This window comes from Chlorocebus sabaeus, chromosome 21 (assembly GCF_047675955.1).
Source record: "Chlorocebus sabaeus isolate Y175 chromosome 21, mChlSab1.0.hap1, whole genome shotgun sequence".
Classification (NCBI taxonomy): domain Eukaryota; kingdom Metazoa; phylum Chordata; class Mammalia; order Primates; family Cercopithecidae; genus Chlorocebus; species Chlorocebus sabaeus.
This window is the reverse complement of record NC_132924.1, coordinates 112,895,248-112,919,583: the sequence shown is the minus strand read 5'-3', so window position 1 is coordinate 112,919,583 and position 24,336 is coordinate 112,895,248. Positions and strand designations below refer to the sequence as shown.

The following is a 24,336-nucleotide window of genomic DNA, read 5'->3' as shown; positions in this document are numbered from 1 at the left end:
TCTCAAAAATAAAAAACAAAAAACAAACAAACAAAAACAAAACAAACAAACAAGCAAAAAAAAACCCTAGAGTTCAATTCAATTATATTTTGTTATATGACAAGTTGGGGTGATAGCTGGTTGCAGTGGCACACAACCAGAAATGAATAGAAAATCTCTAGGATGATACCCATAGTGGCGAAGAACAATGCATATGCCACACAAAATCCTGTAGGTCATCTCTTCTAATGCAGTTTGGTTCAACAAGTAACTGAGTGCCTATTACTCAACAGAAATGTATTGATTCCCCTGGGCACAATGCTGGGTGCTCAGCTAAAGCTGAGGAAGCACCAATCCTGCCCTTGGGGAGCCAGGTAAGTGATGAGAGACGGGGATGGTACCAGGTACATTGGGGCAAGAACCCAGGAGATGCAGAAGAGGCTCCTGGAGAAGCTCTCACCTGAATGAAGGGGGAAGGACATACAGGTAGAAGGCAATAAATTGGCAGTGAACTGCATAGTGTGTGGGAGGAGCTATGAGCACCTGGGAGCCAGGTGCCAGGTGAGAAGTGATGGGAGCCGAACCTGCAGAGGGGCACGGGACCAGGTCAGAGGGGGCTTCAGGAGCCAGGCCGGGAACACTCACTTCCTTAGACAGGAGGACCAGGGAAGGGTTTTATGCAGAGAACCAGTAAGCTGGTGGCTGCAGTTGCAGGACAAATTTGGGGAGCACAAGATAGAAGGCAGGGAGACCCGTGGGAAGGTTATTTCCAGCCAAGGAGTGATTTTGAAGTCCTCAACTGCAGCAGAAGCAAAGCAGATAGAGAGAGGAACACTTAGGAGTCAAGACTGGCCAGACTGTGGAGGGTTAACCGTTAGGGTGAGAGCCAAGAAAGGTGTGAGGCTGATTCCCAGCATAGCCTGGGGGGCTGGGTGGAAAATGTGCCAGTGCCAAGAGGCAGGTGTCCCAGCCCTCTCTCACCAATGAGGAAATGAGCAAGGAGGGAGTGGCTGGCCCAAGGTCACCCAGTGGAAAAGGTGTGTCTGTCCCTACACTGTAAAGGCCTGGCTGGTTTCCACAATGCCACACTTCTCCTGAGAACCTCCCAATTGCCTCCTTGTATGAGCCCTTAGATCATGAGATGATGCTACCAATCTTGGTCACTCTCTGTGTACAGATGTGGTTAAAATCCTTAAGGTACAACTGACTGCACTTCCTCTTCACTGCTTTACAGCCTGGGGTTCCCAGGTGCCTACTGATTTGTGAAGGTGGGAAGAGGGTACATGAGATATTTTCAATATTTCAAAGAGCCTAATGTAAATCGTGCATTTATTGACAATGCGATGGTGCAGGTTAACGAAAATGTCGAGTTTCTTTGCTTTGGAGTGGAATTATAACTTGGTACACTAATGCTGGTTATCTCATTGATCAGCTATTCTCAACTGGCAGAGCTTTCCAATTAGCTTGACTTTGAATAATTAAAATGAGAAAATTAATCAATCATTACTTAAAGATACATTGTTGCTGGGACAACAGAACATGGGATCTATGGGGGAAATCATATTAACAGTGGATGTTGGGGAAGAGTTGAGATACCATTGCTTCAAACTGTGGGGATTTGTGCTCAATAGAACAGTGAAGGAGAAAGTGTCTGTTCTTTGATGCCTCTCTGCTGGAGGTTGGATGCCTCCTGTCCCCCCAGTCTGGTGTCAGGATACCCCACTCAGACCCTGAGTGCTCTGTGTACCCCCATGTGCCACATATTCCAAATGGCTGGGTCCTGCCTTCCATCATCCGCTCCTTTTGCAGTCTTGCTCTTCAATTTTAAATGGGCCAGTTCCTCTATCTATCTGAATTCATGGGAATGTTATCCACAGCACACCAATGAGGTAGAAGAGCTCACAGCCTAGAAAACCTTCAGCATTCGATGATTGCATGAATCAAGATTTATTTCCCCTTTCAATAAGCCATGTGCAAAGCATTCTGCCAGGTGCTGAGAACACAGTACTACTAGTGTGCAATTAGGGGAAGACTGATCCTACCCTCTTCCATACACAGGCATGCATACACACACACATTGTCACAGTAATCATTTGGAAATAGTGCTGCTATCTTGGTTACCAGAGGCGTAATCATGATCATTAGGATTTATTGAGCAGCAATTATGTGGAGGGCACTCACTGGCTTAAGATGTGGGCCCTGCCCTTAGGGGCTTACAGTCAAGCCAAGAAGATAGGCCACATACATAAACTATAAAATAAAGTGGGCTGGGCATCGTGTGGCTCATGCCTGTAATCCCAGAACTTTGGGAGGCCGAGGTGGGTGGATCACCTGAGGTCAAGAGTTCGAGACCAGACTGGCCAACATGATGAAACCTCATCTCTACTAAATATACAAAAATTAGCTGGGTGTGGTGACACGCACCTGTAGCCCCACCTACTCAGGAGGCTGAGGCAGGAGAATCACTTGAACCCAGGAGGCGGAGGTTGCAGTGAGCTGAGTCTACACCACTGCACTCCAGCCTGGGTGAGAGAGTGAGACTCCATCTCTAAATAAATAAATAAATAAATAAATAAATAAATAAATAAATGAAGTAGTAAGTGCCGAGATAGCCAGAGGAGGCAGGACTGGTTGAGGGCTGGCCTGATGGAGGAGACCAGGAGTTCAGTTAAACCAAGAGGGGAGAGCATTCAAGCAACAGGGACTGTGCTGTGCAGCTTGGAGGGAACAGGCACGTCTGTGCAGGAAGGAGGGAAGCACATTTGAGGACTTTAGGGCACCTTTCGGATCAGAAAGTGGAGGCAGCTGCTGGTTTGGGGATATGGCACTGGCTTTCCGGGGGGAGAGTGTGCAGTGCTCAGGGAAACAAGGCGTTGGTGGAAGTCACTATTTGTAGAGCTTGGCTTTGCTTTCAGACCATCTCTGACACAGTTTTTTCTAGACACCTTCGAGGGGAAAAAAGGGGCTGGCCTCTTTCTGAGATTGTGTTCAGGAACTGGCTGACTGCTGAGGCGAAACCTAAGCAGCACACCTTTGGAGGACATAGGGGAAGTTTAGGAGGGCCCCACAGCGTGGCCCAGGGCCAAACTCTGCACTGAGGGCTGAGGCTGAAGGCAACAGAGAGAGCCAAGGGCTCCAGGGAACTCCCTATCAGCCGACACTCCCCACCCTATCCACCAGGAAGTTGTGCAACAGCACCTATCTCTGGTAAACCAGGAAAGAGGTGGCTCTTAGTAATTGAAGCACCAACGAATACCAGTGTGAGCATCTGCCCCATCCCTTTCTCCCCAGTCTCATTCCCATGTCCAGATGCATGCTATTCCTGCAAGTAAAAAACAAGTCCGTATAAGGCTACAGGGTTCCCATAGACAGCGTACTTCCCTTCGATGGCAAGCGATAGTTGTTAGGTTTGTTGTTATGATGGCATTGGGGGTAGGGGAAGAGTTCATTCAATCATTGTATTTCTGGGAGAGTCACTTCCTCCCAGGGAAGGCAGCGCTGAGCACCCATTCACGCAGCTCAGTAATGGACACACATCAATCTGGTGTTTTGCTTTGCTTATACAACAAATAAGATTCTTCTTTCATCTCTGCCCCCAAAACAGATGCTACCAGAAGCCTGAATTCCTTACTAGATGAGAGAAGACATGACCATAAGTATTAAGACCGTTGCTATTGTTTTCTTTAAAAACCAAAACCAGCTGGGAGTGGTGGCTCACGCCTGTAATCCCAGCACTTTGGGAGGCTGAGGCAGGCGGATCGCCTGAGATCAGGAGTTCAAGACCAGCCTGGCCAACATGGTGAAACCCCATCTCTACTAAAAATACAGAAATTAGCTGGGCGTGGTGGCTCATGCCTGTAATTCCAGCTACTTGGGAGACTGAGGCAGGAGAATCGAGTGAACCCGGAAGGCGGAGGCTGCAGTGAGCCAAGATCAGGCCACTGCACTCCAGCGTGGGCAACAAGAGTGAGACTCTGTCTCAAAAAGCAAAGCAAAGCAAAAAAAAAAAAAAAAAAAAAAACCAAAACCAAAAACCAACTCCTACGCCAATGAGCGTGGCCAATCAACAAAATTCCCAGGCTTCCAGAACTGGTTCATACCCCACCTCTGCAAGCTTTGCATTGTTTCATAATCACATTTTTTTATATTGCAAATAATATTACTCTGTTTAATCATCTATTTGCCAAAATGTGGACTGTTTTTTTGTGTTTTTTTTTTTTGAGATGGAGTCTCACTCTGTCACACAGGCTGGAGTGCAGTGGCCGGATCTCAGCTCACTGCAAGCTCCGCTTCCCGGGTTTACGCCATTCTCCTGCCTCAGCCTCCCGAGTAGCTGGGACTACAGGTGCCCGCCACCTCGCCCGGCTAGTTTTTTTTTGTTTTTTTTTTTTTTTTTTGTATTTTTTAGTAGAGATGGGGTTTCACCGTGTTAGCCAGGATGGTCTTGATCTCCTGACCTCGTGATCCGCCCGTCTCGGCCTCCCAAAGTGCTGGGATTACAGGCTTGAGCCACCGCGCCCGGGCAGACTGTTTTTTAAAAATCAATCCATTCTCCACAAAGATGTATTGCCTTGAGGGCTTTCAAAGGACTGCATCTAGGCACCAAGAGCCATTCCCACAAAAAGTGCTAGGAATGTGTTTTCTGATAATGGCATATCTGCAGTAAGGGTTGAGCCTATCAGGAAAATGCCTTTGAAGGTCATAAAATTCATTTGGCTGTATAAGTACTGGAGTGTATGCTGAAATAATCAGTCACATTATTTTATAGTCATACCTCGTACTCTTGTTCTGGAAAATCAATAAAGTGAGGAGAAGGATAGGGATATTGTGTATAACCATTTAAGAGCGAGAAAACAAAAAAATAATATTCTGTAGAAACGGTCCTCAAGGAAGCCACAGACCTAGTTTTCATAGCAGGCTCAATTTTATCTCCAAGCTCATCACTGAGTTATTAAATCGAAGTACCCATCATATCCTAGACAAAAATACAAAAAAATTAAAAAAGGGAAATAGCACGCATCCCTCTCTAGATGCTTGGAGGCACTGAAAATTATCCACAGCCTATAAAATGTATTTCTAAACCATGTCTATTATTCACACTCCTAATGTTTTGTTCTAGCAAATGTTACAAACTCTCACGTTGCTTTTGCCTGGGATACTTCCCCACCTGAAATTTTCCCTTTCCTCTCCTCTGCCAAGTCAATTCTTCCCCGCATTTCAAGACCCCGCCCAAGACCTTCTGCTTCTCAAAGGAGAGTCTGACTGGCTGGTGATCCGGAAAGACCAAGAGGCCGGACCAGGGAGGAGAGAAAAAGAGTCAGGCGTGAAGCTACCATGAGGCCCGTAAAAGCCGCTTCTGTATTTCTGAGCTCCTCGCCACCCTCACACCTAGGAACTGCTGCTGGGGATGATGAGGTGCCCAGGCAGAAGAAGTAGCAGCCGCCACTGGGTCGCTTGTATGGCACCTGACTTGCTTTTCCTGGGCGGCAGCACAGACTGGACCATGCAAGAGCGCCAACAGGCATAGAAGTCACGGAGTCCAGATCGGGAAGGCCCTCGGTGGCCTTCTGTACCAGCTGCTCATGCCTGGCAGCAAGGGCTTTTGTGGCACTCCTACAGATGGTGAGGGACACTCACGACCTCCGAGGCGCTCTCTTGCCACTTTGCCAGACAGCTGTGGGTAGTGTTCACTTTCTTTGGTGTAAACCTGGACCACTCCTACGCATGCGCCCTGCTTCTGTTCGCTAGACTCCATATTTTCTGTGCCCTGAAGGAAACAAGACATCAACCCTGGAACCTCAGAGCTTGCAAAGGGGCAATCTGAATGTTTTACTCCTCTGTCTTGTGGCCCCTCCATTTCCACTGGTTGTGCAGCTACCAATTCATCCAACCGCCCTTTTCAAGGGACCACCTCAGCGGGTCCCTTGCCCATCCCACCATGGCCATAGGAAGCAGTACTTTAGCAAAGACGCTGGGAAAACACTGGTTAAATAAAGCTGAACAGGTTTCTTTATTAAATAACCTTTCAGGGCCTTTGCTATGCTATGAATCCCCAAGAAGGGCTTGATTTAGACTTAATTTTCCAAACAATTTAGGAACCGAAGTTGGGAAGTGGTGAGCAAATTGATCTTCAGTCCCCACATGCTAGAGGCAGGATGCCTTTTCCAGAGCTCACCTCTCATTGTGCCAGGGAATACCTACATGGCTTCTTCCTCTTCAGATTTCTCATCTTGGCTCCCATATTCCATCCCAATGGTGCTTTTTAAATATAGTCTGGAGTAGATGTGGGTCTAGAATTAGAGTCCAGTTCTCACATGTAGACCAAGCTCTCTGGGAAAGGAACTTCCAGGGATAGTGGTAAACTTAAGTCTTAATAATCTGTGATAGTCTTAAATCTTAATAATCACCAATCACATTTCAATTTAAACTGGTCTTAGAATGGACTTGATCAGAACACTAACTTATTCTGAATCTGAATTTCTTTTTTTTTTTTTTTTTTTTTTGAGACAGAGTTTCACTCTCATTGCCCAGGCTGGAGTGCAGTGGTGTGATCTCGGCTCATTGCAACCTCTGCCTCCTGGGTTCAGGTGATTCTCCTGCCTCAGTCTCCCAAGTAGCTGGGACTACAGACAGGATCTTGCCCTGTGACCCAGGCTGGAGTGCACATGTATTGGTGCAATCACAGGTCATTGTAGCCTCAACCTCCTGGACTCAAGAGATCCTCTGACCTCAGCCTCCCAAGTAGCTGAGATTACAGACATGCAACACCACACCTGGCTAATTTTTAATTTTTTTTTTTTTTTTGGTAGAAACAGGGTCTCTCTTTGTTGCCCAGGCTGGTCTCAAACTCCTGGGCTCAAGCGATCCTCCCGCTTTGCCCTCCCAAAGCCCTGGGATTACGGGCATAAGCCACCACACCCAGCCTGAATTCCTATTTTTGATGTCGAATTGATTACGTACCTCTGCGTCTTGGTACCTGAGCCTTAAGCGCAGCTTGGTACTACAAGACCTTCCAGGCCGTGTTCACATACTTGGTTAGATAGCTACCCACCTTCCTCGCCACTTCATCAGCCCTGTTACTCCAAATCCTTTCAGACATTCTACTCCACTGGAAGAAATAGTTAGACCACGGTCCTGAAACCTCACACCTAAAGCATGAAACTGCTTTCCCTTTTGCCACTAGAAAGGAGCAGTTTCCCATTCTTTTTAGTAAAATTTCTCTTTTTTGCTAAATATTCACACTCATTAAATAAATACAAAAGATGCAGAAAGACTAAAAGAAGGGAAAAGAAATCACCCAGAACCCCATCCCAGAAAGAAATCCACTAGTGCTATCTGGGCTATTTCTTTACACTGGTTCTTAAAGAATAAAGCAATCTTTATCCACCTCACAGGAACCCAGCTGCCAGTCCTTAGGTGTTGCCTGAAAGATTAAATACGCTAGGACTTACGGTTGCCTCGAGCAACATTCAACTCGTACAACTCATTTCTTGTATATCAAATCTCTTCCAGAAGTAAGAATTTTAAACCATTTTATATGGGAAAAAATTAGTTTTTAAAATGTGTTATCTTGTGTGTTAATTGTCTTAACGTGTGCTCCACGTACTTCCAGCTAATACAGTCTCTATCCCCAGCTCCATCTCCAGCCTGGTGGTGCAGCCCTGATCCCCTGATGCCCCAGTTCACACAGTTCAGCCACACACTGGTCAGTTTAAATCAAATGATCATCATGGAAAAATGGTGTCCAAGGCAGTTTTGGGAAAACAACTGAAGTGTCCTATGCCTAGTTTAAAACAGTGTCTTTTTAAAGGAAAGAATTCTTTTTGTCTTTTTTCCAAATTCACGCATACACCTAATAATTAAGAAGTGTGCATTAAGCACATGGCATGGTGTCTGCTCTACAGGATAAGAAGGGACACAAAAACAGTCCATCTGCAACGACTAGGACAGTGCATGGCAAATTGGCACAAACTGAAAACAGCAAGCTTTCAGGAAAGGAAGTGGGTCACATGGGCAAGAGAATTTAGATTTGTATGGAATCGTGAAGGCCAAGAGAAGAACCACAGGAAGAAAGCACCAGGCAGAGCTTAGAGGTTGGAATTAGCCTTCAGTCAGCATTTACTAGGCACCAACTATGTGCCAGGCATTGTGAGAGACAGAGATGGGATAAAAGCAGGGCTGAGAGGGGGTTCGTGAGTTCCTTTGGAAACAGAAAACACTTCCCTGAGGAACTTCCTCTGAGCCTGGAGTTGAAGGAAAGATGAGGCCTCATACAGCAACAAAGGACCATTCACAGCACGGCAAACAGCGGCGCTCCAACCCTAGCCCAGGTTGTTGGGAAGAGAGTGGCAGGGGACCCACTGAAGGAGCAGGAGCCCCACGGTGAGTCCTGGGGTGGGGCTGATGGATGTGGACTTCTTAACTTTACTACCTTCAACCACATGCTAGCAGAGCATCCTTGCCATTGGCAGAAGATGCCAGAACTGTAATGAGATAGGACACCTGGCCCCTGCCCTTGGAGAACTCACAGGCTGGTTGAGAGCACAAGAAGCAACCTTGGTGTGCCTTTTGCTTTTCAGTTTATTTTATTTTATTTTATTTTATTTTATTTTATTTTATTTTATTTTATTTTATTTTATTTTTGAGACAGAGTCTCACTCTGTCTCCCAGGCTGGAGTGTAGTGGCCTTATCTTGGCTCGCTACAACCTCCACCTCCCGGGTTCAAGCGATTCTTCTGCCTTAGCCTCCCAAGTAGCTGGGACTACAGGCGCCCGCCACCATGCCCAGCTAATTTTTGCATTTTTAGTAGAGATGGGGTTTCACCATATTGGCCAGGCTGGTCTCGAACCCCTGACCTTGTGATCCGCCCACCTTGGCCTCCAAAAGTGCTGGGATTACAGGCGTGAGCCACTGTGCCCAGCCTGTTTTTCTTTTTTATTTTTCCATAAGTTTTTGGGGTACAGGTGGTATTTGGTTACATGAGTAAGTTCTTTAGTGGAGATTTCTGAGATTTTGGTGCAACCATCACCTGAACAGTATACACTGAACCATATTTGTAGTCTTTTATCCTTTGCCTACCTCCCATACTTCCCCCCAAGTCCCCAAAGTCCACTGTATCATTCGTATGCCTTTGCATCCTCATAGCTTAGATCCCACATATCAGTGAGAACATACGGTGTTTGGTTTTCCATTCCTGAGTTTTTTCACTTAGAATAATAGTCTCCAATCTCATCCAGGTCATTGCAAATGCTGTTAAGTCATTCCTTTTTATGACTGCATAGTATTTCATAGTATACATATACCACAGTTTCTTTATCCACTCGTTGATTAATGGACATTTGGGTTGGTTCCATGATTTTGCAATTGTGGATTGTGCTGTTATGAACATGCATGTTCAAGTATCTTTTTCAAATAATGACTTACTTTCCTTTGGGTAGATACCCAGTAGCAGGATTGCTGGATCAAATGGTAGGTAGTTCTACTTTTAGTTCTTTAAGGAATCTCTACACTGTTTTCCATAGTGGCTATACTACATTCCCACCAGCAGGGTGGAAGTGTTCCCTGATCACTCCCTCCATGCCAACATTTACTGTTTTTTTATTTTTTGATTATGGCCATTCTTGCAGAAGTAAGGTGGTATCGCATTGTGGTTTTGATTTGCATTTCCCTGGTGTTGTTGAGCATTTTTTCTTATGTTTAGAGCATTTTCTTCTCGAAAGAAGATATACAAATGGCCTTAGCCTATTTGTATTAGGATATTCATGTCCTTAGCCTACTTTTTTTTTTTTTTTTTTTTTTTTTTTTTTTTTTTTTTTTTTGAGATGGAGTCTGGCTCTGTCACCCAGGCTGGGGTGCAGTGGCCAGATCTCAGCTCACTGCAAGCTCCGCCTCCCGGGTTCACGCCATTCTCCTGCCTCAGCCTCCCGAGTAGCTGGGACTACAGGCGCCCGCCACCTCGCCCGGCTAGTTTTTTGTATTTTTTAGTAGAGATGGGGTTTCACCGTGTTAGCCAGGATGGTCTCGATCTCTTGACCTCGTGATCCGCCCATCTCGGCCTCCCAAAGTGCTGGGATTACAGGCTTGAGCTTAGCCTACTTTTTGATGGGATTGTCTGTTTCTTTCTTACTGATTTGTTTGAGTTCATTGTAGAGTCTGGATGTGAGTCCTTGGTCAGATGTACAGATTGTGAAGATTTCTTCCCACTCTGTGGGTTGTCTGCTTACTCTGCCGACTGTTCCTCTTGCCGTGCAAAAGCTGTTTAGTTTGATTAGGTCCCAGCTCTTTATCTTTGTTTTTATCGCATTTGCTTTCGGGTTCTTGGTCATGAAATCCTTGCCTAAGCCAATGTCTAGAAGGGTTTTTACGGTGTTATACCTAGAATTTTTATAGTTTCAGGTCTTAGGTTTAAGTTTTTAACTCATCTTGAGTTGATTTTTGTAGAACGTGAGAGATGAGAATCCAGTTTCGTTCTCCTACATATGGCTAGCCAATTATCTCAGTACCATTTGTTGAAAAAAGGTGTCTTTCCTCACTTTACGTTTTCATTCGCTTTGTCGAAGATCAGTTGAGTAAGTATTTGGGTTTATTTGTGGGTTCTCTATTCGGTTCCATTGGTCTCTGTGCCTATTTTGATAGGAGTACCATGCTGTTTGGGTGATGATGGGCTTATAGTATAGTTTGAAATCAGGTAATGTAATGCCTCTAGATTTGTTCTTTTTGCTTAGTCTTGCTTTGGCTATGCAGGCTCTTTTTTGGTTCTGCATGAATTTTAGGATTGCTTTTTCTAATTCTGTGAAGAATGATGGTGGTATTTTGCTGGGGATTGCATTGAATTTGTAGTTTGCTTTTGGCAGTATGATCATTTTCTCAACATTGATTTGACCCATCCATGAGCATGGATGTGTTTCCATTTGTTTGTGTCATCTATGATTTCTTTCAGCAGCATTTTGTAGTTTTCTCTGTAGAGGTCTTTCAATTCCTTGGTTAGGTATATTCCTAAGTATTTTATTTATTTATTTATTTATTTATTTATTTATTTATTTATTTATTATTTTTGCAGCTATTGTAAAAGGGGTTGCGTTCTTGATTTGATTCTCTGCTTGGTCACTGTTGGTGTATAGGAGAGCTACTGATGTGTGTACATTAATCTTGTATCCAGAAACTGCTGAATTCTTTTATCAGTTCTAGGAGCTTTCTGGAGGAGTCCTAAGGGGTTTCAAGGTAAATGATTGTATTGTCAGCAAACAGTGACAGTTTGACTTCCTCTTTAGCAATTTGGATGCCCTTTATTTCTTTCTCTTTTCTGATGGCTCTGGCTAGGACTTCCAGTACTAGGTTGAAGAGGAGAGTGGTGAGAGTGGACATCCTTGTCCTGTTCCATTTCTCAGTGGGAATGCTTTCAACTTTTCCCCATTCAGTATTATATTGGCTGTGGGTTTGTGATAGATGGCTTTTATTACATTAAGGTATGTCCCTTATATGCTGACTTTGCTGAGAATTTTTTTTTTTTTTTTTTTTGAGATGGAGTCTCTCTGTCTCCCAGACTGGAGTGCAGTGGCATGATCTCGGCTCACTGCAAGCTCTGCCTCCCAGGTTCATGCCATTCTCCTGCCTCAGCCTCCCTAGTAGCTGGGACTACAGGTGCCCACCACCATGCCTGGCTGATTTTTTTGTATTATTAGCAGAGATGGGGTTTCACTATGTTAGTCAGGATGGTCTCGATCTCCTGACCTCATGATCCGCCCACCTCAGCCTCCCAAAGTGCTGGGATTACAGGCATGAGCCACCATACCTGACATAGAATTTTAATCACAAAGGGATGCTGGATTTTGTCAGATGCTTTTTCTGCATCTATTATCACATGATTTTTGTTTTTAATTCTGTTTATGTGGTGTATCACATTTATTGACTTGTATATGTTAAACCATCCCTTCATCCCTGTTATGAAACCAACTTGATCATGGTGGATTATCTTTTTGATATGTTGTTGAATTCGGTTAGCTAGTATTTCATTAAGAATTTTAGTATCTATGTTCATCAAGGATATTGGTCTGTGGTTTTCTTTTTTGGTTGTGTCCTTTCCTGGTTTTGGTACTGGGGTGATGCTGGCTTCATAGAATGAGTTAGGGAGGGTTCCTTCTTTCTGTATCTTGTGGAATAGTGTCAAAAGTATTGGAACCAATTCTTCTTTGAATATCTGGTAGAATTCTGCTGTGAATCCTTACGGTCCTGGACTTTTTTGTTGTTGTTGGTAATTTTTAAATTACCATTTCAATCTCACTGTTCGTTATTGGTCTCTTCAGGGTATCTAATGCTTCCTGATTTAAGCTAGAGGATTGTATTTTTCCAGGAATTTATCCATCTCTACTAGGTTTTTTAGTTTATGTGCATAAAGGTGTTCATACTAGTCCTGAAAGATCTTTTGTATTTTAGTGGTGTCAGCTGTAATATCTCCTGTTGCGTTTCTCAGTGATTTGGATTTTCTCTCTTCTTTTCTTGGTTAATCTTGCTAATGGTCTATCAATTTTATTTATCTTTTCAAAGAGCCAGTTTTTTGTTTCATTTATCTTTTACATTTGTGTGTGTGTGTGTGTGTGTGTGTGTGTGTGTGTTTCTATTTCATTTAGTTCTGCTCTGATCTTGGTTATTTCCTTTCTTCTACTGGGTTTGGGTTCAGTTTGGTCCTGTTTCTCTAGTTCCTTGAGGTGTGACCTTAGATTGTATGTTTGTGCTCTTTCAGACTTTTTGATGTAGGCATTTAGGGCTATGAACTTTCCTCTTAGCACCACCTTAGCTGTATCCCAAAGGTTTTGATAGGTTGTGTCATTATTGTCATTCAGTTAGAAGAATTTTTTAAATTTCCATCTTGATTTTGTTTTTTACCCAATGCTCATTCAGGATCAGGTTATTGAATAATTTCCATGTGTTTGCATGGTTTTGAAGGATCCTTTTGGAGTTGATTTCTAGTTTTATTCTGTTATGATCTGAGAGAGTGCTTGATACAATTTCAATTTTCTTAAATTTATTGAGGCTCGTTTTATGGCCTCTCATATGGTCGATCTTGGAGAAAGTTCCATGTGATGTTGAATAGAATGTGTATTCCGCAGTTGTTGGATGAAATGTTCTGTATATATCAGATAAGTCCATCTGTTCCAAGATATAGTTTAAATCCATTGTTTCTTTGTTGACTTTCTGTCTTGATAACCTGTCTAGTGCTGTCAGTGGAATATTGAAGTTCCCCACTATTACTGTGTTGCTATCTATCACATTTCTTAGGCCTATTAGTAATTGTTTTATAAATTTGGAAGCTCTAGTGTTAGGTGCATATATGTCTAGGATTGTGATATTTTACTGTTGGACAAGGCCTTTTACCATTTTATAATGTCCCTCTTTGTCTCTCTCTTTTTTTTATTTTTTTTTGAGAAAGAGTCTTTCTGTGTCACCCAGGCTGGAGTGCCTGGTGCAATTTCAGCTCACTGCAACCTCCATCTCCTGGATTCAAGTGATTCTCCTGCCTCAGCCTCCCAAGTAGCTGGGACTACAGGCACCTACCACCATGCCCGGCTAATTTTTTTTTTTTTTAGTAGAGATGGGGTTTCACTATGTTGGCCACACTGGTCATGAACTCCTGACCTTGTGACCCAAAGTGCTAGGATTACAGGCATGAGCCACCACACCCAGTGCCTCTTTGTCTCCTTTAACTACTGTTGCTTTAAGGTTTGTTTTGTCTGATATAAGAATAGCTACCCTTGCTCTGCTTGCTTTTGGTATCCATTTGCATGAAATGCCTTTTTCTACCTCTTTAAGTTTATGTGAGTCCTTATGTGTTAGGTGAGTCTCCTGAAAGCAGCAGATAGTTGGTTGGTGAGTTCTTATCCATTCTGCAGTTCTGTATCTTTTAAGTGGAGCATTTAGGCCATTTACATTCAATGTTAGTATTGAAATGTGAGGTACCATTGCATTCATCGGGCTCTTTGTTGTCTGTGTACTTCGGATTTTTGTTGTTTTTTGCTTTTGCTTTTTAGCTTGTATTTTTGTTGTATAGGTCTTGTGTGATTTATGCTTTAAAGAGGTTATGTTTTGATGTGTTTCCAGGATTTGTTTCAAGATTTAGAGCTCCTTTTACCAGTTCTTGTAGTGGTGGTTTAGTAATGGCAATTCTCTCAGCATTTGTTTGTCTGAAAATGACTGTATCTTTCCTTCATATAAGATGCTTAGTTTCACTGGATACAAAATTCTTGGCTGATGATTGATTTGTTTGAGATGCTGGAGGACAAGGCCCCAATCCCTTCTAGCTTGTAGGGATTCTTTTGAGAAATCTGTGGTTCATCTGATTGGTTTTCCTTTACAGGTTACCTGGTTCTTCTGTCTCACAGCTCTTCAGATTCTTTCCTTTGTCTCAACTTTGGATAACCTGATGACAATGTGCCTGGGCAAAGATCTTTTTGGGATGAATTTCCCACTTGTTCTTTGTGCTTCTCATATTTGGATGTCTAGGTCTCTAGCTAGACTGGGGAACTTTTCCTTGATTATTCCCCCAAATATGTTTTCCAAGCTTTTAGCATTCTCTTCTTCCTCAGGAACACCAATTATTCTTAGGTTTGGTCATTTAACATAATCCCAGACTTCTTGGAGGCTTTGTTCATATTTTCTTATTCTTTTTTCTTTGTCTTTGTTTGATTGGGTTAATTCGAAGGCCTTGTCTTTGAGCTCTGAATTCCTTTCTTGTACTTGTTCAATTCTATTGCTGAGACTTTCCAGAGCATTTCACATTTCTAAAAGTGTATCCAAAGTTTCCTGAATTTTTGATTGTTTTTTCTTTAAGCTATCTATTTCTTAGAATATTTCTCCTATTCAATATTGGGGGAGTGTGTTGGGAGAGGAGGGTCTCCCTTTCCCACCTCTGCAGTTGGGGCACTCAATATCTGGGGTGTCTCCTGGGTCATGCAGGAGCAATCCGCTTCCTTCAGAGGGTCTGTGGGTCCCCTCAGGATTGATGGTTTATTCTTGCAGTCAATCTGGAGCTAAAATTCACCATGGAAGCATCCAGATGCTGCTCTGTCTAGAGCTGCAATCTAGTCCTGTTTTCTGTCCACCATGATCCTCTCCATCCTTCTGTTTTTTTGTTTTTGTTTTTGTTTTTGTTTTTGTTTTAAGACAAAGGCTTTCTTTGTCACCCAGGCTGGAGGGCAGTGGCATGATGTCAGATTACTGCAGCCTCTGCCTCCCAGGTTCAAGTGATTCTCCTGCCTCAGTCTCCAAAGTAGCTGGGATTACAGACACCTGCTGCCACGCCCAGCTAATTTTTGTATTTTTACTAGAGATGGAGTTTCACCATGCTGGCCAGGCTGGTCTCGAACTTCTGACCTCAAGTTATCTGTCTGCCTTGGCCTCCCAAAGTGCTGGGATTACAGGCACAAGCCAGCGCACCCAGCCCATTTGATTTTACCTTCTCAGGGTATAGGTTCTTCGCTGCCATCTCACCTGGCTGGATGGCACATGTAGCACTTAAAGCAAAGACTAATGTGCTGCAGTGTTTAACCCACTCCCCCTGCCAGTTTCTCCTGCAAGTGTCTCTATACCTGCCTCTTTCCTTGCCTGTGAATCCTCTCACTGGAGGACAAGCACCCCTGTCTCTTCCACACACATCCTTTCAAGAGAATGTAACAGGAAGAGGGCCTTACCTCATTCAAGCTGGTGGCTGTTGCTTAGTGGCTGACTAGGGTCTCACCTGGAACAGAAGGGTTGAAAGCCCAATGGTGGTTCCCCTTGCACTGAATCAAAGGATGGACCCAAAAGCACCAGAGCCAGAGCCACGACCTCTCTCCTGCTGCCTCCGCTCCTCCTGCAGTATCCTCTCTAGACATCGAGCTCACCCCCAGAACCTCTGTGTCTCCCCTGCCTTGGGCACCTTCTCCAGATCTCCTGCTCCCTGACCTTATACCAGGGTCTCCCCAAGATTGGGCACACATTAACAGGTTAATACATATTTTTGTGATAACAAATAGAAGTCAGCTCTCACTTCCTATTTACCACTTCTGCTTGGTACATTTATCTTAATCTCTGCATCTTTGAACCAGGTTATTAATATGGCCCAAGAATAGACAGCAAACACACAGCTGCCCTGCTGAATGGTGTGGTGTTCCTACATGCCAGGAACTGAGCTAGGGGCTCAGACACAACAAAGACTGAAACAAAAGTGTAAAAAAGTGTCCACTTTGAGAACCACAGTCAGAGCATAGCTATTGATAAGATTGATATGAATAAGCACGTTAGTAAGAAATTAAAAATAAACCTAAACCACTAAAGACTTATTTTCTTTTAGGTTACATAGATGATAGATAGTGAATTATAGTAGCTGACATCGACTAAGCACTTTCTACATGTCAGACACTGTGCTTTGGGCTTCCCTGAGCATAAAAACACATTAAGATGGATTATTGGGGGCTGGGGGCAGGGAAGGGGCTACCATTTGCTCTTGGTTTTACATGTGGCCAGTTTCAATCCAAGATAAGCTACAATAAGATAAAAAAGTTCAAAAAAAATAATTAAACCAGTTAAAAAGAAAAACAGCACTGGGACTGAGGCTGGGTTTCAGAGCCAATTTCCAAGAAGTAATTTCATCATCATAGAACATCAAACGTGAATTCCACTCTCAGCTATGCAAATTCCAAAAGAATAATACCTCACATTTGCATAATGCTTGATGCTTTTCAAAGTGCTTTCCCAGTTATTAATCTAGAGAAGGCTTTATTACTACCGAAAACATAAATTAAAATTCTGTTCGGACTCCGGTTCTCCATTATTTTTTCCACTTTGCCCTCAAAAGCCAGAGCCGTCTAAATCCAGGTGCTTTTGATTGAATGGGTAACTCTAATAAGTTTAACTGGCAGGGTGAATATGCATAAATGTAGCATATTATGAGGCCTTCGATCTACAGACACCAGAGTCAGGCTTAGGAAAATCTGCTGTTGAATTAACAAAACCACAGGGGAGCAACTCGGAGTTCAAGTTTGAGATCCTTTCAGGGTCTCTAATTTTGTGGGAACTGCACACAATATGTTCATCAGAATCCATCTCCCTCTATCAAATATGAGAAATTAGATCTACCACTTTGTCCTTAAACCTACAGAAATCCCCCTCAATGACTTCCCGCGAAGAGGTCCACATTTGCCAAACAGCTCCTAAGTCTTGTTTTGTTTTAAATGTAATATGAACCAAGAGGCTGAATTCACTGTAAATCCAACAAGGACAGAAGATTTTAGAAAAATGAGGTGAGGAGATATGACGGGGTTTGAGGAAATACTTCTACCCAAACCTAATGCCTTTCCAATTTGTTTCTTTTTCCATCTCTTTCAAACTTAATTATGTGTAGCGTTCTCAGTCACTGAATCACCAGCCTTTCCTGACACTTCAATCTCATGCATTTTAGCAAAAGATTAACCTGGCTGTTTGCTTTTAATTCTGAAGCTGTGCTAATACTCACTCCCGCTAGATTAGAAAAGAAGAAAAACACACGCCCGCATACCCCGCCATGGCACCAGCAAGGCTCCAGGGTGAGACTGCTGACGCTGTCACAGTCCCTAGGGCTGGCTGCACTTACCACTTCAGAAGGGCCAGGAGAGCCACTGACAGGGCCACCGTCACCATGGGGCCATTCACTTCCAGTTTTAGAAACCCCAAGGCTTCCATCATTCCTCTGAGACCCCAGAGTGGTGGTCTTCCAGATGCGACAGGAGGCTGATCCCGCTGCCCTTATGGGAACCGTGCTCCGCAGGTAGAAAAGGGAACAGGCAATCAATAAACATCACATGGAGTGTGCCCCCACAATGTGCTCTTTCTCAGAGTGTCTCCCTATAAAGAGGAAGGAAGAGGAGGGCACAACAAAGGGTTTCAGTGTAAAGGAATGAATCAGCAATTTTAATCCTTGATGACTGCACTGTCAATAAACATTTATGTTAACTTCCTCAGAGAGGAAAAGCAGACTTCCCCATGTTTGCTGAGAAACAAAATGGTTGTAACCATGGACTTGTACTCTGAGAGGAAGTCTTCAAAGAGAGAAGTCTATCTATATCTATGTCTATAATCTCTATACCTATATCTACATCCATCTACAATTTTTAAAATTCACAATTAAGTGAAGATACATGTCAAGAGACTCTGAATATCCCAGAACAATAGGGGATCAGACGCCATCCTGATAAAAATGCTGGCTGCTTTGAGGACAACCATCCCACCAAGTCCATTAGTTGCTGGGTCTGAGATCTCTCTGAGTGTCTGGCTGTTGGAGCCAAGCAGGGATCCCGATTCGGGTCAGTGTTCTCACGGTGAGTTGGAGGGTTTCTCAAGTGTCTGAAGGCAGATCCGTAGGCTCATATATGGGTCCTTTGTTCTAGCTTTGGGCTTATCTGATTAAAGTAGACAGAGAGATGGAGGGGATCAGAGTGGATGGGTGGCAGGACTAGATTGCAGCTCCAGACAGAGCAGCATCTGGAGGCTTCCATGGTGAATTTTAGCTCCAGATCAACTGCAAGAACAAACCAGCAATCCCAAGAGGACCTACAGACCCTCTGAAGGAACCAGACTGCTCCTGTAGGACCCAGGAGACACCCCAAATACTGTGAGTGCTCCAATTGCAGAAGTGGGAAAAGTAGGCCCTCCTCTCTGGAATAGACACCCCCAGTATTGAATGGGAGAAATATTCAATGAACTAGACAGCTTAAAGAAAAATAATCAAAAATTCAGGAAACTTTGGATACACTTTTAGAAATGTGAAATGCTCTGGAAAGTCTCAGCAATAGAATTGAACAAGTACAAGAAAGGAATTCAGAGCTCAAAGACAAGGTCTTCGAATTAACCCAATCAAACAAAGACAAAGAAAAAAGAATAAGAAAATATGAACAAAGCCTCCAAGAAGTCTGGGATTATGTTAAATGATCAAACCTAAGAATAATTGGTGTTCCTGAGGAAGAAGAGAATGCTAAAAGCTTGGAAAACATATTTGGGGGAATAATCAAGGAAAAGTTCCCCAGTCTAGCTAGAGACCTAGACATCCAAATATGAGAAGCACAAAGAACACGTGGGAAATTCATCCCAAAAAGATCTTTGCCCAGGCACATTGTCGTCAGGTTATCCAAAGTTAAGACAAAGGAAAGAATCTTAAGAGCTGTGAGACAGAAGCAACAGGTAACCTGTAAAGGAAAACCTATCAGATGAACAGCAGATTTCTCAGCAGAAACCCTATAAGCTAGAAGGGATTGGGGCCTTGTCCTCCAGCATCTCAAACAAATCAATTATCAGCCAAGAATTTTGTATCCAGTGAAACTAAACATCTTATATGAAGAAAAGATACAGTCGTTTTCAGACAAACAAATCCTGAGAGAATTCATCATTACCAAGCCACCACTACGAGAACTGGTAAAAGGAGCTCTAAATCTTGAAACAAATCCTGGAAATACATCAAAACAGAACCTCTTTAAAGCATAAATCACACAGGACCTGTAAAACAAAAATACAAGCTAAAAAACAAAAGCAAAAAACAAACTAACAAAGGAGTACACAGGCTACAAACAGCCTGATGAATACAATGGTACCTCACATTTCAATACTAACATTGAATGTAAATGGCCTAAATGCTCCACTTAAAAGATACAGAACTGCAGAATGGATAAGAACTCACCAACCAACTATCTGCTGCCTTCCGGAGGCTCACCTGACACATAAGGACTCACATAAATTTAAAGGAAAGGGGTGGAAAAAGGCATTTCATGCAAATGGACACCAAAAACTAGCAAAGGTAGCTATGGGCTTCCTTTTCTGTGCCCCCACAGGTCTTAGGATGGTCACAGGTACATTTGTTACAAAAGGCTGTGGCCACAAGTGCAGATTCCCTGGAAAAGAGTGAGAAGAAAGACAGGGAGGGCACACAGAAGGCTGCTGCCTTCACCCAGAGAGAAGGGATGCTTGGCTAGAGAAGGGAGGGAGGTGGGAAGAAGTAGATGGACTTAAAATATATTTTGAGGGTGGACTCTTGTGCTCTGCAGAAGTTCCTGGTGGGGTGCATATGAAAGGGAAGGGGAAAGGAGGACCACACTTGACCCTCAGGTTCCAAACTTGAGCTACAGGTATATCAGGTGCCATTCACTGAAACAGGGAGGCTGGGGAAGGTGGGGTATTGTTGAGAAAATCAAGAATTCTGATTCAGTTTTGTTAAGCCTGAGATGCCCTGGAGACATCTGAGTGGAAGTGTCAAGCCAGAGAGGACTGACAGCTGAAAACATGAATAATAACAATTGATCATGATCATGTCATTTAGGAGTGCTTACTATGCACTAGTTATGATTCTAGGAGCTTTCCCATGTGTCAACTCATTTAATCCTCATACACACACCTAGCAGGTAAATCTTATGGTTAACTCTATGTTACAGAGGAAGAAATTGAGGCATGGGCTGTGTGACTCTAAAGCCCATGCTCTTCCTCGAAAGATTATATTCAAACGTGGAAGCCATCACCATAAATTTGGTATTTAAATCCAAGGGAAGAGAGAAGTTACAGCCACAAATAAGATAGTGAACCACACAGGTGCCAAGAACCTTCCTTTCCTTCTGACCATTTGTCCTGCCTCCCTGTTTTTAATAGATGTATTATGAAAATTATTCCTCTGTAGTTCCCCACTTATTAGTGTCCCTCCATGTTATTCCTACTTAGTGTCCCCCAACTGCACCACCCCATCTGGGTGCTCCTGGCTGCAGTTCAAGCCCTTTTAGACTCCCCTCCCCTCTCCTTTGTCATTAGGCTACTTCTCCTTCACCCCATTTCACTGGGATCTGTACTGAGTGGCTAACCCATTCTCTCTCACAGAACAGAGCTTCGTTTTTCCAGGGATCACCTGAAATACTCCACATTCAGCTGCAGGAACACTGCAGGATGATGGCAGGCAGCATGGAGGGGATGGCATGGAGAGTGACTCATCGTGGTCATGGATTCAAGGAGTGAGAAGTGACTGTGGATAACACTTAATTCAGTGTATGTATCACCAAGATGCTCAGGAAAAAAAATATTTTAAAGGATGCCAAGGTGAAATAAACATGGTATAAGCATCGATAAGTAAGTTTATTTACTGCCGGACCTTGGAGACGCTAACCTGCTAACATGTGTTGGGAATCCAAGAGCACGATGCAGAGAGCTGCATTTCTCAAGTGTATTTTACCACAAAAGCCTCTTCAGGGACATTTATAACATATCCCAGTTGTAGTTTTCCAAGGAGAGTGCTTTGAGAAACACTGACCAAGTCTTACTCTTTTATACAGAGGTGGAAACGCAGACCCAGAAAGGGAAAGTGACTGGTACATGGTCCCATAGTTGTCTAGGGACAGGATCCAGGTCTCCAAAGCCCTTCTCAGGCACTTGATCTAGAATGTGCCCCTCATGTCAACCTGTGGACATGGCACTGTGCATCCAGGACAGCTCCCACCCTGGTCATGGAGAGGCTGTGGAATGTTGGTGGCCAGCTTGGAGACGTCCAGCTTTCTTGAGGAGTTGCCAGCTCCCCCACAGACTCTGAGTTAACTTGCTCATTTCTCTAATATTCTTGGAGCCCTTCCTATGTGATTTGTGATGTGTAGAAATGCCATGGAGAGGTTACCACGCCCATTCTGTGACTGCGCAGAGCGGAGACAATACTCTGTGAATTGTGGACAGTAAATTAGCCAGGATAGAGTGGAAGGGAAGAAATGAGAGATGCTCAGGGTTTTCACTGGGACAGTAGCATGATGAAGAATGTATTACAATTTTGGTATCTGTGATGCAATACAGGGACACTGATCAGGGTTTTTCTAGGACGAAGGTCAGACAGTTGCTGTATTTCCCCTAATTTCACTATTTTCTGTGTATTTTTCTTTTACTAATATGTCTATTAAAAACAATCAACTCAGGCTGGGCGCAGTGACTCGTGTCTGTAATCCCAGCACTTTGGGAGGCCGAGGCAGGCGGATCACCAGAGGTCAGGAGTTTGAGACCAGCCTGGCCAACATGGCAAAACCCCATCTCTACTAAAAATACAAAAATTAGCCAGGCATGATGGCAGGTGCCTGTAATCCCAGCTACTTGGGAGGCTGAGGCAGGAGAATCATTTGAACCCAGGAGGTAGAGGTTGCAGTGAGCCAAGATCGCGCCATTGCACTTCAGCCTGGATGATAGAGCAAGACTCTGTCTCAATGAAAAAAGAAAGAAAAGAAAACTCTACAGAACTGTACAGAAAATATCCTATAATCCCAACTCCCACTGACAAACTCTGGTCACAAATTAATACCTATCCTCTCGTGTTTTTCCACGCACACACAGACACAGGTATACTTTTAGTTTTTATGGAAACAGTATCATCATACCTGTGCCATCCTGCAACTGGTCTTTCTCACTTACTGTATAATGAATATTTTTCCTGTTCATATTTACAGACATGCGCCGTTTGCTACTTCAGGCTCCACTGTACAGACGTGTTGTAATTTGTTTAGCCTGTCCTCTGCTAAACAGCATTCGAGTCATTTCCAAGTTTTCTCAACTTCAAATGAGGCTTTAGTGGACATTCTCGTATATATTATTGTGCCCTTGCATGAGGCTATCTCAAGCGACATTCTTAAAAGTGGAACAGCTGGGCCCAAAGATGTGTTTCCAAAATGCTGGGAAGTGCCACCCTGTGTACAGGCAGGACCGACTTTCTGTCTCGAGCTGTGTGGGGAGGTGCCCACTTGCCCCATTTTGTAGGGCTCCCCACAGAGCTTTGCTTCCCCTGTCTCCACTCACTCCAAGTCTATCTTTTTCCCCCCTCCTACCTCCAGGCAGACATCTCCCCGAGAATTGAGTCAACTGTTTTGACTTCAGACTTGTGTTTCTTTTTAAAGCTTTCACTCCATAAATTCTGTGGTATTTCCTTCATGTTCCCTATGTTTAAAAACTGCCCATGCAGATGTCTAAGCGGTGCCTTCCTTCTCTGCTGAAGGCTCCCAGCTGCTCTGTGCTAAGTCTGACGTCTCTGGCGAGGACTGAGGCAGAGGCTGAGACAGAGGCTGAAAGAGGTGTCAGCAGGCACATTCTCTTTGCCATGAAAGATGCTGGGTAAAGGGACAATGGAGTTTCCTCAGCACCATACAAGTACCAAGAAATTGTCCATTTAACTTTACTCAGCCTCAGAGCAACCCCAGGAAGTAAGTGACCAATACTTTTAATTCCCAGGTTGATAAAACTGGAGCTCAGAGATGTCCCACGACTACCTGAGGTCATACATGTAACACAACCTAGAGGCCAGGCTCAAGCCCCCATCTTTTGGCTTTACATGCAGTGTTTTTTTCCCACTAAATCTAAGATCACATCTTGGTTTAGAATATTCATAGTTCACCGAGCCAGCCCACGGTTATGATATCGTTTACTCTGGTGTTTCCCTCCAGGGTGCAGAGTGGCTGGAGGGAAGACAGAGGATGGGTGGTATGTGTTTGGGGTCTGCTTCACCTCCTTGCAAAAGATATTAGGGGCCCTTTGGAAGCCTGAAAACCTCGGCTACCCCCAATGCAGTCCAGTCTCTTCAATATGATCCTTTTATGGACTCTGTTCCATTTCTGAGAGCGGGAGATCAGGTTAGGAGGACTCCTCTGTTCCGTCACTCCTTCTAGAAAACACTTATTGAATACTCACTGGGGACCTGGCAGTAGATGAGAATCCCAGAGTATAAACCCCACATCTCTCCAACAAGGAGCTCACTTTCCAGGATAAGGAAATAGGCATAGAAACACCTAAGTTCCATCTGTCTTATAGTTATGATGGCACAAATACATGCAGGGCACAGAGGGGACACAAACAGGAGGACAGGAGATTGGTTAAAGGTTTGAATCTAATAACATCTGAGCTTAGACTATGCAGATGAATTCACCAAGCAGAAGAGAGTAGGACAGATGTGCTTCTCGGAGGGAGCATAGCTGACACTTGCTCAAAGGCATCAGAAGCTGGGGTGAGTGGGGAGGATGGGGAGAAACGCAAAGGCCGGATCCTGCAAGGCACTGTGGGCCATGCCAAGAAGTTCATGCTTCATGCTAGGGTCAGGGAAAGCAAGAGTCGGAGGTAAAACTGAGCAGCAACGTGATCAGATTGGCTTCCAGAAATATCACTCAGGAGGTGGATTGGATGCTTTCTACCTGACATGAGGACCAGCCAGGAGGCTGCGGGTCAGCTAGGCGGGAGATGGCAGCCTGAATAAGGCAGTGGACGTGGAAATGAGCAAGAGAGGGCTGGTTTTTAAGATCACTAGGAAGGCAGAATCCATAGTATTTGGTTGCTGATTGGGTGTGGGGGTGAAGAAGAGAGGGACA

The 24,336-nt window shown here is 43.9% G+C and overlaps 1 protein-coding gene across 3 annotated transcripts in view; it reads right to left on the bottom strand.

Moving 5' to 3' along the window:
- Nucleotides 1–17,861, bottom strand: part of TBXAS1 (thromboxane A synthase 1) — a 191,395-nt gene extending 173,534 nt beyond the window's left edge. Inside the window, exon 1 of one of the 3 annotated variants that reach the window (XM_037991158.2) lies at nt 17,583–17,861. In XM_037991158.2, the coding sequence (XP_037847086.1) occupies nt 17,583–17,674 (92 nt within the window). In that variant the 5' untranslated portion in view covers nt 17,675–17,861. The remainder of the gene's footprint in view (nt 1–17,582) is intronic. The other 2 variants (XM_037991157.2, XM_007983129.3) reach the window with 2 other exon arrangements.
- Between the last annotated feature and the right edge of the window lie 6,475 nt (nt 17,862–24,336).